The 18,893-nt window shown below is 50.1% G+C and overlaps 1 protein-coding gene and 1 non-coding gene across 7 annotated transcripts in view; one reads left to right on the top strand and one right to left on the bottom strand.

Annotated features, from left to right (window-relative positions):
• Positions 1 to 2,430: 2,430 nt before the first annotated feature.
• SLC6A2 (solute carrier family 6 member 2) overlaps positions 2,431 to 18,893 on the top strand; it is a 47,328-nt gene continuing 30,865 nt past the window's right edge. For 3 of the 6 annotated variants that reach the window (XM_070770581.1, XM_070770584.1, XM_070770586.1), the window contains exons 1-4: positions 2,433 to 2,618; positions 3,124 to 3,442; positions 14,387 to 14,518; positions 15,471 to 15,708. In XM_070770581.1, coding sequence (XP_070626682.1) covers positions 3,175 to 3,442; positions 14,387 to 14,518; positions 15,471 to 15,708 — 638 coding nt within the window. In that variant the 5' untranslated portion in view covers positions 2,433 to 2,618; positions 3,124 to 3,174. Of the gene's footprint in view, positions 2,619 to 3,120; positions 3,443 to 14,386; positions 14,519 to 15,470; positions 15,709 to 18,893 lie in introns of all 6 variants that reach the window. The other 3 variants (XM_070770583.1, XM_070770582.1, XM_070770585.1) reach the window with 3 other exon arrangements.
• On the bottom strand, positions 9,264 to 9,336 carry TRNAG-CCC (transfer RNA glycine (anticodon CCC)). The gene has a single exon. It is a non-coding gene; the product is annotated as a tRNA-Gly (tRNA).

An 18,893-nucleotide genomic window follows, 5' to 3' on the forward strand; every position in this document is an offset into this window, starting at 1 on the left:
ATCTGGTAGAATCCAAGAGAAAAAAGCCCCAATCAAAGACACCAAATCCAACCAACAATTGAGATCTCTCCTTGTTCCGTTTTGTACATACTTCTGGAGTGTAAGCTATGTAACAGGATATATCAGGTACTATCTTTATCCCTAGTAGGGAAGTCATGCAGAGAATGTTCTAGATAAATATACAAAACAATATAAAGGAGGAGTTTATTCTCTTGTGGGAGGTAGTTATCAGGGAAGGTTTTACAGTGGAAGTGACACCTGAGGTTTTAAAGGATGAATAGGAGTTCTTCAGATAGACAAGAGGAAGATGGAAAGCCTTTTTAAAAATTCAGAAGTGTAAAAAGGCACAAAGTATCCAATGAATCACTGGTAGTTGAGTATCTCTCTTGTTCCTAGAGAATAAAGCATATTTTGGAGATGGTAAAGGAATTTTAAAAGAATACAGAGAGGTTAGAATAGCAAGAGATGTGGTTAAATAGGCAGGCAGAATCTTGTCTGTATTGCAGAAGGTGTTTTGATATTATCTTGGAAAGATGGGACGATTTGAAGAAATCATGGGTTATCTTTTTCTGATTGCATAAGTATCAAAGGCTCATTGTATAAAAGTTGGCAGATAAAGAGAAGTATAAAAAAGAAAATAAAATTACTTCAAATCCGGGGTTAATTAAATCACATTTATGTGTTGTTGTCTCTCAGAGGAGTTTTAGGCAGAAGAGTGAGGTGATCAGATGAGTTTTAGAAAATGCTCTGGCAGCTGGTGAATATCATGTGGCTGGAAAGATACTGGACACAGGGTGACCAGCAAGGAGGCTGCTGCAGTGAAAGGTGATGGATGGGGACCCTCTGTGGGGATGCTTCAGCAGTGGGAATGGGGCTTCGCAGCATGTTTTAAGGTGGGATCCTCAGGATCACTTGGATGAGGCGCAGGGTAGCAGGCAGGAGGGCAGCCTGACTCCTAGTGAGTTTCTGAGTGTCTCCATCCATAAGCTAGTGGAGGAGACAGGGGCCAGGGGCCAGGAGACCTGCATTCTCATTTCAACTCTGTCACTTCCAACCTGTGAGCTGCAGTTTCCTGACCCCCAAATGGGATGATGGTTCCAATCCTGCTTTCCTCACAGGATTTTCAGAATGGTCCAGGGGTCAGAGGAGATGAACATCGCTGGTGCGTGTGGTCCCAGGCTTTCCTCCTGAAACCTCCTCCTTGCCCTGACCTTCTGCCTCCAGCCACCAGCCTCCAGAAGACCAGGGCAGATCCACCACCCCACTCTTTTCCCCTTTCTCTTCTCTCTGCATCCTTCACAGAGGACATCTGTCATGTTGGTTGCCTTAATGAAAATGCTCTAAACGCTCTCCTGTGTGCTAAGTCACTTCAGTCGTGTCCAGTTGCTTACAGTTCTATGGACTGTAGCCTGCCAGGCCTCTCTGTCCATGGGATTTCCCAGGCAAGAATACTGGAGTGGGTTTCCATTCATTTCCATCTCCAGGGGATCTTCCCAACCCAGGGAGTAAACCTCCATCTCCTGTGTCTCCTGCATTGGCAGGCAGATTCTTTACCACTGAGCCACCTGGGAAGCCTCTTAGTTTCCCCATCAGGGATTGAACCAGTCCCCCTGCAGTGCAGTCTTAACAACTGGATCGCCAGGGAAGTCCCATGACTTTTTTGACAGAGTTGTCCACTAATTTTTGACAGAGTTGTCCACTAATTTTTGACAGAGTTGTCCACTAATGTATCTCAAGAGCCTAGCACAGTGTCTGGTACTTAACAGGCATATGTAGGAACACGTGAGCAAAGTGGTGCACGAATAGGTAAATAAGTGAATGAAGAGCAATTCTAAGCCTCATGTAATAGGGGTCAGAACCTCAAATGCCTTGCTAGTCTGCCCATAACAAACAGATGTAGGAGTAAGCACCCCGTTGTGACCTTTCAATCTGAACAAGCTAAACAAAACCCACCCGATGGCCCACCAGCCCTCAGTAGGCACTGAACAGAACATTCCCATCTTGTTGATGAAGAAACTCTGGGCAAGTAGCTTACGTGGCCTGCAGCGGATAACAGAACTGATACTGAACCGCCACTGCACTCCCCAGTTTTCTCCCTGTTCCCTCTCAAACTCAGATCTTAGTTCTGAGAGTCTCGCTCTCTTCCTATAGTCGAAGGTCAGAGCCTATTGCCCCCAGGAGCTGAGTCTGGTGTCCCAATGCGTGCTGGGAAGGCAGTGGTCGCCCGGGTCTGGCGAGTCGCCGTGAGCCGGTCTCTTGAAGTCCGCCGAGCCCGCGCCGCGCCCCCGCCCCTGCCCATCCCCGGCCGCGCTGTCAGTCTCCATTAGCGCTAACAGGCTCCAGACAGAGCGGGCCCGGCGCTGGGTTAATGCAATCGGCGCGTTACCTGGGGCGCAGGCTACATTACCAGCCCGGCCCCCGCCCAGCACGGTCAGAACCAGCAGACCCGCGCCCCGCCGGCCGCCCCGCGCTTTCAGCGCTCCTCTGGCCGCGCCCGAACGCCACGCGGCGGAGCCCAGCCCCAGCCCCAGCCCGCGCCCCACAGCCGGTGAGGCGAGGCGGGTCCCGGGCGGGCAGGCAGGGCGCACGGCACCCGGGATCCCTTTGCTGCCGGACACGTGAGTGCGCCCTGCGCGCGGGACCGGACTAGGTGTGCCAAGGAGGCCCAGGCTGGGATGCGCAGAGCTAGGGTGCCAGCGAGTTTGAAGGGCAGAGGTAATAAGTGTCCGGGAAGGCTTCTGGTGCTGTTGGACGTGGCGCAGACCCGAGCTGAGGGTAGGGGGCAGCCAGCTGCACCGGGTCAAGTCACCACCCCGGGAAACCTCTGCCTGGGCGTGTCCAAACCTCGCCTTTTTGGGGGCAAGAGGGAGAGGGCGAATGAGGGAAGCGCTCGGGGTCCCAGGAACGATCCCGAGGGCTGCAGGGGCCGTTTCCACTTATAAGTTCCGTCCCAGTCGGGCGCGCCACTACCTCTGCTTCCAAATTTTTCCAACAGAGGCGCGCCTTTTCTGGGCACCCCGCGCCCGCTCAGCGCGTGCCAACCACAGTATCCCGGCGCTCCCGGGAGGCCGCAGGCAGGGTGGAATGGCCCAGTGATCACATCGTTTCCTTTGATCCCAGCAGAGCCTCTGCGTACTCCCAGTATTCCTGACGCCCCTCTCACCAACCGCACCCATGCTTCTGGCGCGGATGAACCCGCAGGTGCAGCCGGAGAACGGCGGGGCGGGCCCGGGGTCGGAGCAGCCCCCGCGGAAGCGCAAAGAAGTCTTGGTGGTGAAAGAGCGCAACGGCGTCCAGTGCCTCCTGGCGTCCCGCGACGGCGATGAGCAGCCCCGAGAGACCTGGGGCAAGAAGATCGACTTCCTGCTGTCGGTGGTCGGCTTCGCTGTAGACCTGGCCAACGTGTGGCGCTTCCCCTATCTCTGCTACAAGAACGGAGGCGGTGAGCCCCCTGACGGGCTGGGGGTTTTGACTTGGGAAGCTACCTGTTTGCGACGGGGGCCGGGAGAGGAGCTGGGGATACCCACGGGAGGAGATAAGGAGACAGACGGGCAAGTCCAGGGCGCAGGAAGAGACCAAATAGGGCTCACGGGAAAAGGAGTCCCCTTTGGAAGAGGGAAATTGAGGCATGACCTTGGTATGAACTTGAACAGTGATGGGCGCATGCGTAGAAGGACAGACTACAGGGCACCAAGTTGGATGAGGAGCTCGAACCTTTTGATGGTCTGCAGGAAGGGAGGTAGAGATCTGGAGAGCTTCTGACGCAGCGCTGAAAGTGCACAGAATATGACAACCAGGCGCACTTTCTGGAGTAATCCTAACTCCAAGCGCTCTGAGTTTGATAAAGGACTTGGGTTCCCTGAAGGCACTTGGGAGGCCCTGCACTCTTGGGGACAGAAACCCTTGGATCAAAGACACATAAAGAGAAGCTAGTGGCAGAGAGAACTCCACTGCTCAGGTTGATGGTCCTTTGGCTGGAGGGACCAGAGAGCACAGCCTAGGTGGGTTGTGTCAGCCACTACCAAGAACTGGCCTAATCCTTGGGGCAAGAGGCTTGGGTGATTAGGAAGAAGCCTCTAACTCCTGGGGTCCTGGCCACATTGTAGGGTAGAGTGGGAGAAGGGCCTGGAGGAAACGTCACTCCAGCAGTCAGGCTCTCTCCCCCTTCCTTTGCCAGGTAACCTAATACTGCCTGCCCTGGGATGAGAGGCTAGTTATCAGCTACAGCCCACTCAAGGAGCAGAGTCCTGGGGAAAACAGCCCAGCGTGCAGGATACTGGGGCCTAGCCCTAGCTCCTTCCTGAGAGCTTTTGCCGAAACTGCCCCAGACCTCCCCTCTTTGCTGGGATGAGCTCAGGAGTACCCTGTAGCGAGCCTGGGAAAATGACCTAGAGGAAGAAATCAGCAAAGGGGGCAGGGGGCAACCAGAGCCGAAATATTTTTCTATCCAGTGGGCCATCTGTCTGGCGGGGGCTCTGGCTCAGGACTCCAGGGGGTCAGAGGGAGGCAGGGTAAGGGTTTGGAGTTGGAGGGAAAGCTCATGACCTTGTCCCATAGGGTCCCAAGCTGTTTGCTTCAGTGTGTACTCTGGACGCTTGTTTTGGGTGAGGGATGGGAAACATGATCCAGAGGTGAAACTTTCCCTCATTGGGCTGCTGCAGCTTCTCATGAGTTTCTGATCAGGTTTAAGCATTCTGGCCCTTCAGACTCAAGGAGGGAGGAAACACGGATTCTCTGTCATTTTTTAGCTGACAGGGAGGTGAGGAATGAAAGACAGACTGAGAACCTAGGACACTCTGTCTAGCACGTCCTCCATGACCGTCCGAGGCTGCATGACCCTAGACAGAGGCAGGTTCTGTCATTAATCAGCAGTATTTATTGGGTTCCTCTTGGCATGAGGCACAGTGTTAGGCTCCGCAGGGGTCACCTAGATGTATTAACTGCCACTTCTGCCTGCCAGGCGCTCTGGTCACCTAAGGGCTTCGTTGTCATGCTGCTACACGTCATTCTCTTTTTTAAGTGTTTGTTGAAACTAAAAGCACCCCAGGTGGCCAATTGGACACGTCAGCGAGAAGGATATTTTGGTGTTTTCACTGACACTGTGTGCTCCCTTGGCCATCGCCACCAACTGAGAGTTCCTGCTGTATGCAAGGTGATCTGTCCCAGGCACCCAGGGCACAAGACACAGCACATTTGTCACACGTTCCGATTTTGGGGCAAAATTGGCCAGACGCTCCCTCTCCTGGAATTGCTAGCCCTGCCCATCAGCCATTCTGGGTTGTTTGGTCATTTGTCTCTTTGTGGGTCTGTCTTCCAAACAGACTAGGGCACATTGAGAGGAGAGGCTGTGGCTTTTCATGCCTGTATTTCTTTTTTCTGTTTATTATATTAGTCACATTACTTTTTCTTTATTTGGTTGCATGGGGTCTTAGTTGCAGTATGTGAACTCTTAGTTGTGGCGTGTGGGATCTAGTTCCTCGGCCAGGGATCAAATCTGGGGCCCCTGTATTGGAAGGTGGAATCTTAACCACTGGACCACCAGGGAAGTTCTTATGGTTGAGTTTTGTTTATATGGCTGCACCGGTCTTAGGTGCAGCATATGAGATCTAGTTCCCTGACTGGGGATCAAACCCAGGTCCCCTGCATTGGGAGCACAGACTCAGCCACCAGACCACCAAGGAAGTCCCCATGCCTGTATTTCTAATGCCCAAGATAAGGGCTAGATCCAGGGGATGTGGTAGAAGGTGGCCGACAAACTAATGAGTAAATGAAACAAATGGTCCAGGCCCTCAGAGACCTAATGCCTACCCAGGAACAGTAGAACCCCTACCCCGCAGCAGGAACCAACAAAGTGAGGAAGCCTGTGCTGGTGGGGGTGGGGGTGGCACCCAGTGATTAGGAGCCCTGGCTGTGGGTCCTGGGTTCCAGCTTATAGCTGTGTAACACTGGGCGACTCTCCAAGCCCTGGTTTCCTTGTCTGACAAATGTTCAACTCAGAGGGTCATTGTGAGGACTCAAGGTGATAATGCCCCCGGAGGGCCTGACGTGAACAATGGCCTTAGTAAAGGTAGCTGCTGCTTCTTATTCACATCTTTAGGATGATGTGTGAGATGGATGAGCCTGGGGAAGGGCTGCTTAGGAAAGACTCCGAGGAGGTGGGCTGTGGTTGGAGCACAGACAGGTGGGGCACACACAAACCTCGGGAAAGGGAGGAGGAATTCTAGTTGTGTGAGAATGTAGGTGGGATCATCTCTGAGATTAGGAGTACAGACTGGTAGAAGGGCAAGCCGGGAGAGATAAGGGTGGAGAGGCAAGTTGGGGCCAGGCTATGGAGACCTTGACTGCCAGGCTCCGGGCCGGGGAAAGTTACACAAGTGAATTTCCATTTCTGGGTAGAATGTCCATGGAGCACAGTGGAGCAGGGCAGCCTCGTATATTAGAGTCTGAGGCAGCTCCTGTTCTAACTTACTCCTCACCCCTCCAGGGAATGCTCAGCAGGCCTCTTCTGGGTACTGTCTCTGCTGAGACCTCCTGGCTGCTCCTTGTCGGTCAGTTCTCATCCAGTGATTAAAAATCAGCCCCAGAGATGGGCAAGCAGGTTGGTAGGTGATAACCTGTGATTCTGGACGCAGTCAAAAGACCTAAGTTCGAATCCCATCTCTATCACCGTCTCTGAGCTCAAGTCCCCCTCTCCGAGCTCAGGTGCCCCGCTGAAGCTGGTGGTGATCTTGGGTGATCCCTGAGATCCGTCCCTCTCCAAGGCCTGGATCAGCACTGCCCCCAAGCCAGGACTCACACGCCCTGTTACTTAACAAGCTGTGTGCTCTCCTGGTGCCAGTATTAACATGGCAACTTCCAAGTCCAGCTATTCATGCTGGCCCAGACTGGAGGATGTTTTGAAATGATAAAGGTAACAATAGTTTAGGCCTCTGGCTGATATTTTTTTGAATGAATTACTGAGAAAGATCAGCCTGTCTGAACATCTTCCCATAAGCTAATTGCTGAGATGCATGGATACAGGTGGCTTCTGGCCAGGAAAGCCCCTCTCAGGAGTTCCAAGGCTTTGTTCAGAACCTTCTTGAACATGGAGGCAGTGCCAGTGAGGCTTTTTCCAAGGTCCTCCACGCCTGTGGTCTTGCACCTGGCCCTGCTGGTCCCCAGGGAGAAGTGGACAGATCAATTGGGTCCTCATGTCTGCCTCCCTGCCAGAGAAGAGACCACTGTGAATTATCTTTTGTAAAGGACAGCTTGAGACGTGTCCGGCTGATGGCTCTGAGCTGTCAGAGAGATGTCCTTTAGGTTCCAACAGACCTGAGCTTGACTCTGAACCTGACATTTCCTGGAAATGTGGTCTTGGACAAGTCACTTCTGGACCTCAGTTTCCTTGTGCAGAAAAGGTGGGCGGGGGGTGATTGCATCTTCCCATAGAGTGATGTGATGTTAGAGATAATACAAGCAAAGGACTCACAACAGTGTCTGGCACATAGTAGGGGCTCAGTAAATGAAGTTGTTACTGATGGTTCCTAGATCTGGAACTGCTAGACCCAGGCTAGATCCGGGAGTAGGAAAGGGTCCTGATTTTGGAGGGAGCAGACTTGGCTCTAAGAGGAATTTGGAAGGGCTGTAAGACTGGAAAGGAATCATGCTTGGACCTGGGATTTCTTTTTATTTACTTACTTTTGGCTGGGCTGGGTCTTTGTTATTGCTCTAGAGCGAGGGCTCAGTAGTTATGGAGCACAAGCTTAGTTGTTTTCCAGCATGTGGGATCTTCCTGGACCAGGGATCGAACCCATGTCCCCTACATTGGCAGGCAGATTCTTAAGCACTGGACAACCAGGGAAGCCCCAGGCCTGGAATTTCTAACCACCTAACCTTATCCCATTGTTGTTTCCCTACCTGAAAAATGGGGATGAACATTCCTATATAGGGTCCCATGAGATATGTAGTTCTGGGTCCCAAATAGGTTTCCCTTCTTTCCTCAAGTGAGCTCAGGTTCTCAGGTACCCACAGACCTTTGGGAATCCTCTTGGTCAAAATATCTGGGGTTCTTAAGGCCAAGGAAGAAGTGGCAGGTACAAAGGGCAGGAGTTTGCAAACTCAGTGGTTTCACATTGGGCCTGGCTGCAGGGGGCCATCTACATGCGGGACTTCCCAAGCCTGACGCTGGTGATTCAGCTCAGATGCACACGAGCTGCCAGTTGGTGTGGCCCTCCGGCTAAGAAGTTTGTGGGAATGAGGCTGTTCATCAAGGCCTGGAGCTGAGACCATGATCTGACATTACCAGCATGATTGGCCCATTGCTCTGAGCTGGCCAAAAAGATCTAGAGAGACCATTTGCAACAAGATGGGGTTTCACAAGGATAAATGTTACATCCTGCCCTGCAGTCCGAAACCCAATTGCCTAAGTAAGGATGAGGCCACAGCACAAGTGGAGAAAGGCCCCGGGGCTTGCATTAGCTGTAGCCTCTGTGTAAGTCACTGCTGGGATCCATTTATTTAACAACAACAACAAAAAACCCCGTTTACTAAGTGCCCATCCTGTGCCAGGAATATAGAGATGAACAAAAGGCAGTCTCTGCCTTTAGGGAGTTCAGAGTCTATTATAGATATTCTACAAGTTAATGTCATTTTATATTCTGTTATTGAGGTAGTATTAGCTCCCAAATCAGGAAGGGGAGTTCCACTCTGTTTTTCGTAGGTTACATTTTCTTTTCTAATATGGTTCGGACCATTCCAAGCAGCCTATAATTGCTTCCTCTTAAAGAGACCAGGATGGAGAAGGTGAGAAACCAAAATCTTCAAGAAACTTCATTAGGAAGAATCAAGTCAGATCCTGCAAAGTTGATAGCCAGGGGAGAATTGTCATAGAGGGGAGGGGTAGCCCAGCTCCAGTCTCCCTGAATTTCACCCCCACTGACCTCCTTAGAGAACTGGGGTTTAATCTACAAGAGAGTGAGCATTCTTCCTCGCTAGGACTGCCCTGCACTCAGAGTTAAGGCCAGAGGTCAGCTGGAAGGACCCAAAGTGAAGATGCGGTAGTACGGGGGATAGTGAGAGATTGCGGAGCCAAGAAAAGTCAGTTCTGGTCATTTTGTGGATCATTTTGTAGAATCCCCTCATAGAACAGCAGGGGCTTCCATAGAGAAGTGTATGGATGCTGCTGGCTAGTCTCAGTAAAGGGCAGGGGATGGAGTAAAGAGGTGAGGCATGCAGGACCTTTAATTGCAGCATGTGAACTCTTGGTTGCGGTTTGTGGGATCTGGTTCCCTGGCCAGGGATCGAACCCGGGCCCCCTGCATTGGGAGTGCAGAGTCTTAGCCACTGGACCACCAGGGAAATCTCTGCATGGTCCCCTTACCTGGATCCTTCTACCCCAGCCTGGACTGGGTTACAGGCTTGTGCAGACCCAGGCCAAGGGGAAGCCAAGGGCCCGCTGTCTGCAGAGGCTGTGGACAGAGCTTAGACTTGTGGGCACAAGAGTCCACATGAACGTGCAAAAGGCCTCACACATCTCTGGATGGAGCTGGGGTGGGGAAGAATCAGGATGTGGGGGCCCCCGCCATGCCTCCACATTCCAGCACAAATTCTCCAAGAACCGAGGGTTCCAGAATTGAACTTTATAATGAATAGAACCACGCTGAAGGTCTAGTCGTCAAGGTAGGATGAAGGGGCATGTGTAACAGCTGCGGCCTGAGTTGTCATCTTTAATATGTAGACATTGTAAGGTAGATCTCCACGTGTGCTCTTATCCTGGGCCCTGCCAGTCGAGTGGGCCTGCTACATGCTGAAGCTATGTCTCCTACTGAAATCTCACCTTCTCTTTCTCCCTGCTGTCTATACCCTTGGGGTATTTGGGGAACAGGAACAAATCTGCTGCCCTAGGCACTGATCAAGGTTTTCTGGGAATTCTGATGAAAGCCATGGGCAGTGACAGCCTATAGCTGAGCTTCAGGCACCAGGTGAACAGTTCTGTGGTATGTAATGTATCAGAATGTGGCCACTTTGAGGAATCTTGCCCTTCACAGACTGGGAAACTGGTCCAGCAAGGTCTCAAGGGACTCTTCTCTCCCTCCTGCAGCCCCTCCTTGATCACAGTCCCTCCACCTCCTCCTGATTCCCCACCAGGCCTGGGCCATGCCATGTCTTACTAAGTCCCCTCCCACATTTTGCTGGATCCCTTGTCCTGGGGTCCTCCTCACCCACCCAGGGTCTGCTCCAGCACACCCCACTCTAAACTGAGTGACCACTGGCTTCCCTTTCTGAGGACTTGGCATTTCCACAGAGGATTCCAGAACCCTTCTCTGACCAGTAGGGTTCCTCTCTAATGATGGGGTGTCAGGCAGTTTGTGTCAGGCAAATACTTTTCTTACCAAAGGCCACTGGTTGGAGTCCCTTTTGCAGTTGACAGTCTTTTGCTCCTGTGTTCACGTGGGCGTGTTGATGTGCAGAAGTCTTTGTGTGAAGATGTACAAGTGTGCATGTGTCATATATGTGTGAATGGTGGAGACTACCAGGAGCTGAGATCCTTCGGAAGTACACCCTGCCTCTGTTTCTCCAGCTCTGCGCCTATCAGCCCAGAACATGCACAGCCAGAGCCAGGACTCTGGGCTTGTGGCCTCTTAGGTTCTCAGCTCTCCAGCCCTTGTGAGGCTGGATGCAGTTGGCACCACCACACAGGGAGATGAGGCAGGGCCATGGGAAGGTGGCAGTTTGGGGCCTTACAGAGCAGCACCTTCTACGAAGTGTGCAACCAGTCTCAGTGTCCCAGGAGCTGCTGCAGGGCTGTTTCTAGGAGAAGCATCCTCTGCTGACCTTTAGGCACCCCTGATAAATCTCTTTCTGACTCTTCAGCTCTGCCCTGGCTTCCTCCAGATCTTTCAGCAAAGAGGCTTAGACCAGCTCACTGGTTGATGTCTTCTATTAGGATAAGACACTGGCCACTGGACAGCTTTCTGGTTTTCATTCATACTCAGCCATTCCGTCATTCTTGAGTGTTTCTGGTCTGTTGCCAGCTGAAGTTTCGGCTGGCCCACATCAAATGCACTTGGAAGAGTCCTGGACGTGTGCAGACCCATCATTTTTCCTCTTGTCCCTCCACTGGGCCTCCCAGCCAGCACAAGAGGAGATGAATCTCAAACTGGGCAATTTACCTACCTGTTGGCAGTGCTGCCCAGAGGCTTAGAGTTGAGAAAACTGGCCAATGTGAGATGCCTGGTGAATTGGCTGATGATCCTCTTCTTTCCTCTGGCTGTAGAAAAGAGCATCCAGTCGCCAGGAGCAAGTCACGCTGCCAAGATCTGAGACGTGACTCCTGGATTTTTTCTTTCCTTTTTTCCTTGGGCCACTGACTTCGGTCTTCAGGCCTGTTAACTTACACTCTAATACGTCTGTTTCCCTTACTCTCTGGCTCCAGGCCCCATGGGCAATGGCAGGTGGCCACAAGGGGGGTGCAGACAGATCCCAATGTGGAGCCAAGCGACCTACTTACTGGTTCGGACAAGCAACTTGACCTTTCTAAGCCTCGGTTTCCTCATCTTTTACAGGGATTGGTGGTAATTCTCTCTCAGGGATGGTTTTAAAGGAATAATTATTAAAAAACTTAGTGTGTGGCTTGGCATATAATGGAGGCTTAATAAATGGTACCTGTTACTTTTACCAACTCCATCATCACCACCACCACCCTGACCTCGGTCAGCGTCATGAACATTGCTGTCGACAATGTGGACAGATATGCATTCTGAAGCCAGACTAGCCCTCTCTGTATGGGGAAAGAGAATGGTAGAGATTGAAAGTAAGAAATGAAGAGGGGAAGGGAAAGGTTGGCATGTGGCCATTTCAAAGAAGTCTAAGCCTTGGGACTTCCCTGGCGTCCAGTGGTTAAGACTTCGCCTTCCAATGTAGGGGTGTGGGTTCAATCCCTAGGGATCCAGTGGTTAAGATCCCTAGGCGTCCAGTGGTTAAGACTTCGCCTTCCAATGTAGGGGTGTGGGTTCAATCCCTAGGGATTCAATCCCTCATCAGGGATCCCTGATCCCCGAGGAACTAAGATATCACATGCCTTGCAGCCAAAAAACCAAAACTTAAAACAGAAGCAATATTATAACAAATTCAATCTAAAGACTTTAAAATGGTCCACAAAAAAAAAAAAAAAAAAAGAAGAAGAAATCCAGCCTGGAGCAGGGGCTGAAATGTTGAACATGGCCAATAGACCAGGTGGATCACCTGGCCCCCAGAGTCCCAGTTTTAGAACGTCCTCTGTTGAGATTTTATTCAGACTCATGTCCTACATCTTGGCTGAGATAGTCTGAAATTGGCAGAATATTTTGGAAATGGCTCTGGAGTTCTGGAGCCAGGCAGACAAGGGTCCAAATCCCAGATATCATTGACCAATTGAGTGAACTTAGATAAGTCACTTAATTTCTCTAAGCCTCAATTTCCTCCTCTGAAAAATGGGTATAGGAGTTGCTACCCAAGACAGTTTCTGGGCAGGGTAAATGGGATGAGAGCTGTCCAGTGCCCAGTGCTCTGCTGGATACATAGGAGGTCCTCATTTTCCAGTGGTTTCTTCCCTACTGCCCACCCTACTGGCCCATCTCCTGCTACAAAAGAACTGGGTCTCAGAGCATTGGGGGCAGAATTTCATGCTTTGTCCCTAAGAGCCCTGGGCTTCCTGAGGAGAAGCCCTGGGAAGAAAGTGAAGATTGACAGTCTGGGTAGCTGGGTGAGTGTAACCCTGGGTACACACAACTTTGCCACAATTCTCTGCTCACCTGGAGGCCCAGTTTCCACATCCATAAATTGGAGGTAGTAAACTTTTAAGGTTGTTGTGAGGGTGGAATGAGACATTACATGGAGCACAGTGCCTGGAACACAGCTGGGAATATTATCTTCCTAATATTATCATCATTGAATATTTCCCAGTTTCTGCACTTTCTTACTGTGGGCGGGTCAGAGAGTGTTTGGTTTCCAAGGTTACGGCATCTCAGCCAAAGGCCAGTGGCGGGAGGAGCGTGGTCTGGCCTGGCCACCTCCAGCTGCACCCAGGCCAAGAAGCTGGCATTTTGCTTTGATCACGCTTGCAGCCTAGGCTGACGTGGTATCTATCCCGTGAGTCACCTCACAGTGTCAGAACCCGTTAAGCTCACCCCAGGCTACCGGACATACCAAGAACTTTCTCTGGAGCTCAGACTTGTCTCATTCCACCAGGAATTCTCCCAGGGGTTTGTTGCTGCCCATCTTGCCAAGAGCTCTCTCTAGTTTCAGCAGTGTTCTGGGTGGGCATCTTCCTGGTCAGAGACTGGAGCCTCTGGCCTCTTTGCTCCAGTGTTTGTTTACCTTCAGCCGCCAGTAAGAGTAAGCCTGATGGGTTGGAAGAAATGAACGTGAATCCTGCTTCTGTCACTTAGCAGCCATGCAAACAAAGCCAAGTGGACTTCTCTGCCTTCAGTTGCCCCCAGGGTGTGGGGTGAAGGTGGCTCAGGGGCACAAATAATGACCCTCTCTGATTATGTCTGTGAAGTGAAGTGAGACTGCGGACAATCCAGTGAGGTCATATTTGGGAAAGTCCCAGGTGACCTTAAATGGTGGCTAAGACTCTGAGCTCCCAATTCAGGTGGCCTGGGTTCAATCCCTGGTCAGGGAACTAGATCCCACATTCTGCAACTAAGTCTCAGTGCAGCCAAAAAAAAAAAAAAAACAACAACAAAAAATATCGGACTCAATCATATATAACTCTGGGCACTAGTTACATATCTCTCCCTCTCTGCTCTCAATTTCCTTACCTATAAAAGGAAGGGTTTGGGGTGATTGGCATTCCCCAGAGTGGTGATTCATGAAAGAAAGGATTCTGTGTTGAAATCAGTTTGGTAAAGACTGCAGCTGATCTTCCTCATAGCCTGTCACAACATGTGCTTATGTATCAAAGGCATAGAGAATTCTGCAAGGAACAAGCCTATTTAGCTTTTAAAAAATATTTATTTATTTTAATTTTATTATTTATTTGCCTGCACTGTGTCTTAGTTGCAGCATGTGGGGTCTGATTCCCAGACCAGGGATCAAACCCGAGTCCCCTGCATTGGGAGCACAGTCTTAGCCACTGGGCCACCAGGAAAGTCCTCTATTTAGATTTGATGAACCAGATTTTACTAATTTGACCACAGAACCTCATGATTATGATTGTGAGTAGTGCTATAACTTTCATTATATTACGATTATTTGTTTAATTGCCCTGGTGTTCCTACCACAAGACACTCCTTGAGAAATGGCCAGGTGACAGATGAATGACAACCCTTACAACTCTGACCAACATTGATCCACACACTCTGAGGGGCAGGCCCAAGGCTGGACAGGGGTCTTGGGGCTCATGCTCTGCCTCCATGTCCCCCAGGTGCCTTCCTGATCCCGTACACCCTGTTCCTCATCATCGCTGGGATGCCCCTCTTCTACATGGAGCTGGCTCTGGGCCAGTACAACCGGGAAGGGGCAGCCACCGTGTGGAAGATCTGCCCATTCTTCAAAGGTAAAGAAGGAGTCAGAGGTTGTTCTAAAAGGCTTCTGTGTGCCGCTGGAGAATCTACCCCAAAGGTGGGATCCTTGGTAGACCAGCTCTCTTGTGGAATTTATAAGTATTGGCGAGGTCAAGCACATCCACCATTCAAAGTTACACGGAGCACTTTGGAGATGTCAGGAATAGCTGTAGCCTAGAAAGTCCGGAAATCTGGGTTCCAGACACTGGGTTGGTGTCAGGTTTACATTGATATAATACATACAGAGAAGTTAGCAGAAAGCCTGATGCACATGGTAAGTGATTAGCTGTTGATGTGATGGAGAGGAAGACAGGGATGATGGTATTAACTTAAATAGATGCTCATTTCAAGTTATAGCGGGAGCTGGGATACTTGTACTCCAACACCTGGCCTGGCTGCTCCCTGGGAGCAGTAAAATCCTGGCATTTCTGTCCTGCCTTATGAGTGGACAGAACAGGCTCCAGAGGCAAGAGAGAGCCCTCAGGCAAAGGGATGGTGGGTGCCTGGGGGATTTTTTTTAAACCGTTTGTTTTATGTTGGAGTATAGCCAGTTAACAATATAGTGATAGTTTCAGGTGGACAGCGAAGGGGCTCAGCCATACATATACACATATCCATTCTCCTCCAAACTCCCCTGTCATCCAGGCTACCAATAACATTGAGCAGAGTTCCATGTGCTGTACAAGTAGGACCTTGTTGGTTATCCATTTTAAATATAGCAGTGTGTACATGTCGATCTCAAACTCCCTAACTATCTCCCACTCCCCTCCCTCCAATGCATTCTTCTGCCTGGGGGATTTAGGCTCTGACCGTCTGCTACAGAAAAAAGACAGGCGTAGGGGTGGGTAGTGCAATGGTTACAGCCAGCTTCCCTGGAGACATGGCTCTGGGAGGGAGAGTGGGCCTAGGGAAGCCCCTGCCTGACCTGCTGTGCCCCCCACCCAGGAGTTGGCTACGCTGTGATCCTCATCGCCCTCTACGTTGGCTTCTACTACAACGTCATTATCGCCTGGTCCCTCTACTACCTCTTCTCTTCCTTCACCCCGACCCTGCCCTGGACCGACTGCGGCCACGCCTGGAACAGCCCCAACTGCACAGACCCCAAGCTCCTCAACAGCTCCGTGCTGGGCAACCACACCAAGTACTCCAAGTACAAGTTCACACCTGCAGCAGAGTTTTACGAGTAAGTCCTTGACCCCTCTTCCTCTTTGCATGGGGACCTGTACTGTTCACATCAAGACCTGTACTGGGCAGAACCTGAGCCAAACACTAAAGGACACCACTGGAGAGGAAGGGGCCACGTCAGTCCTTGTAACGTGTGCTCAGCAGCCACCACAGGCCTGACGTTGGCGAGGTACACAGGATATTTAGTTGCGGCATGCAAACTCGTAGTTGTGGCATGTGGGATCTAGTTCCCTGACCAGGGATCAAACCTGGGCTCTTTGCACCAGGAGCTCAGAGTTTTAGCCACTGGACCACCAGGGAGGTCCCACAAATGAGAATTATTGTTATAGTGTTGGTCCAAAGTGATTTCTAGTCTCATCGTTCCTTCTAGATTAATTGAAGGAAAAAGTTGTCCCTTTCCTCTTATTTATCCATTCATTCATTTACTCATTTCTGTCTGTATGAGCTCATTGGAGTTTATTTTATTCTGTGGTTTAACCCATAACCGTCATTATTTATTTTGTTGCTTCCTTGAACCCTTTCAACCTCTACTCCATCCTTTGAAGTCCTTGAGGTCGGTGATAGTCAACTTGTCAGCCATCTAATTTTGAAAGTTTGCATAGTGGTCCCTTCAGAATGTAGCATCTATTGTCTTTATCCCTCAGGGAATGGGGGTGAGCCCCATTTTAGCAATGCCTGCACAAGTGTTAGCAGATAAGCAGAAAGTCCCTGGCACAAGGTGTGGGGCAGGACAGGTAAATCCCACTCGGGTCTCAAGGGACACATGGTCTAGAGCAGTGGTTAGAAAACTTTCCAGTAAAAGATTACATTTTGGGCCTTGCAAGCCAAACACCTATCTTGCATATTCTTTATTTAATTTTACCCTTTAAAAAGATAGAAACCATCTGTAGCTCACAGGCATCACTCAATAGGTCACAGCCGAGTTTCAGGGGGCGTGGCTTGTTGACTCCTGGTCTGGAGTAGTGCTGTCCAGGAGAATGCCCACGATGATAGAAATGTCCTGTGTTTGCACGGCCCAGTGCAGTGGCCACATGCCACATGTGGTTAGTGAATAGTTGAGATGTGGCTAGTGTGACGGAGAAGTTGAATTTTTAATTTTATTTAATTTTCATTCATTTACATTTTAAAGTATTTGTTTATTTGGCTGTATCAGGTCTTAGTTGCCTCATGCAGGACCTTTTGTTGCGGCGGGTGGATTCTCTAGTTGTGGCGCTGGGACTCAGTAATTGTGGCATGTGGGTTTAATTGATCCATGGCAATCAGTGCCTGAGTTCCCTGACCAGGGATTGAACCCACATCCCCTTCATTGCACAGCGATTCTTAACCAGGAAATTTCCCTCATTTACATTTAAACAGCCAGTTGCTTCCTTGGACAGTGCAAGTCTAGAGGATGAAAAAAGACAAGTTCACAAATTCAGGGCCAGTCTTCTCTGGTCCTGTGTATTTGCTAAACCACAGACCAGAGAGTGGGGTTATCCAGAGAATGGGGTTCCTTAGGACCATTCCCACCTTTGCCATCTCAGTGCAGTTGGACCAAGAGGATTTGATGTGGTTAAAGGTGGCCTCTGGGAAGTCTGCTGCCTCCTGGGGTCCAGGGGAGGGGAGTTGGGGTTCTCAGGACCCAGGAAGTACCCTCCATGAGCCATGGCCGAGAATTTGCTAAGCATCCTGGACCTACATGTCCACCTGCCTCCATCTGTGTTTCCTGTGGACTTTCAGGACCAAGTGCACAATTATATAGATTTGGAAACTCGGTGGGGAGAGGGTCCACAGTTGTCATGGAACTTGAAATCCTTCTACAGCCCCCAAAGAATCTAAAGAACCGCTATAACTTGAAGTGAGCATCAATTTAAGTTAATACCATCATCCCTGTCTTCCTCTCTGTCACATCAACAGCTAATCACTTACCATGTGCATCAGGCTTTCTGCTAACTTCTCTGTATTATATCAATATAAACCTCACACCAACCCCGTGAGGTTTCTGTAACTCTTCCGTACATAACTCGGCTGCAAACATTAGCTTCATTTTGCAGATGCAACAGTAAATCACTGGCCCATGGTCACACGGCTAGTCCTGTGCAGAGTCAAGATTTGGACCCTGGCAGATGGCATCTGCTGGACTCTTGAGAGGGAGCTCCTCCTTACCCTTTGTTCCATGATCCTCGCTCTCTTCACCCTAGCCCATGCCTTTCCAGGCAGTGAAACTCTAGAGCCTGCAGGCTTCACCTCTGTGTTATATTGGATTCCAGACATTTTGAATGGTTATTATGATATCAAATTATTATTGTCATCAAAACTAACATTTATCCAGCTTCGATTATGTCCCAGTCATGCATTTAGAAGTGCCGTTTGAAGTGAGTTTGAACCTAGGAAGTCTGGCTTCAAAGTCCAAGCTCTCAGCCCAGTGATGCTAAACACTGGCTGCTCACTGGAACCACCTGGAGAGCCTTAAAACACACTGGTGCCTGGATGCTGTGCCTCGAGATTCATTTTATTGGTCCAGGTGCAACTGTGGTCCAGGGATTTTATTAACAGTTCCTCCACTGATTCTAATATCCAGCCAAGGTTGACAGCCCCTGTCTTGGCCATTGCACTCTCCCATCTCTGACAGATTCTTACTGGGGTCAGTCTGACATGCTTACAGTATCATGTCATGGAAAATGTAGGGCCTCCTTTAGTCTTCTCCTGAGGGGGTGTGGCCTCAGACAATCCCAGAACCCCTGGAGAGCTTGCTGGTAGAGGTTTTAGGTCTTCCCAGTTTATGAGTGCAGTTTGGAATGGTAGAGGATAGTGGAGCTGAGGGTGCTGCTGATACATGTAATTGGTTCTGGGCTTTCTCCTTTATCATCTCATGATAGAGGAAAATCCACGATTTTTCTTTTTGCTTTTGGTAACCCTCGTCCTTATAAATTAAAATGGAAAATGGTAGCCTCGTCTCTTGCCTGGTTGTTATTTGATTCCTCCTCTGACATCTTCATGGCCAGTGGATCTGCTGCTGGAGGAAGGAGAGGTGAGTTGGATTTTGAGACTCTGGTTGCTTTAATTACATCCTTAAACTTCCTCCGAGCTTGGCTGTGAGAAGGTAGAAAAAGGAATTCTCTTGCATTGGGCTGATTCTCTTGGGGGATGTCGTTGAGGGCAGAGTCCAAGACTTATTTTCAGCAGCTTTTTGCTCTATAGAGC

The sequence above is a fragment of the Bos indicus genome, chromosome 18 (genome assembly GCF_029378745.1).
Source record: "Bos indicus isolate NIAB-ARS_2022 breed Sahiwal x Tharparkar chromosome 18, NIAB-ARS_B.indTharparkar_mat_pri_1.0, whole genome shotgun sequence".
Classification (NCBI taxonomy): domain Eukaryota; kingdom Metazoa; phylum Chordata; class Mammalia; order Artiodactyla; family Bovidae; genus Bos; species Bos indicus.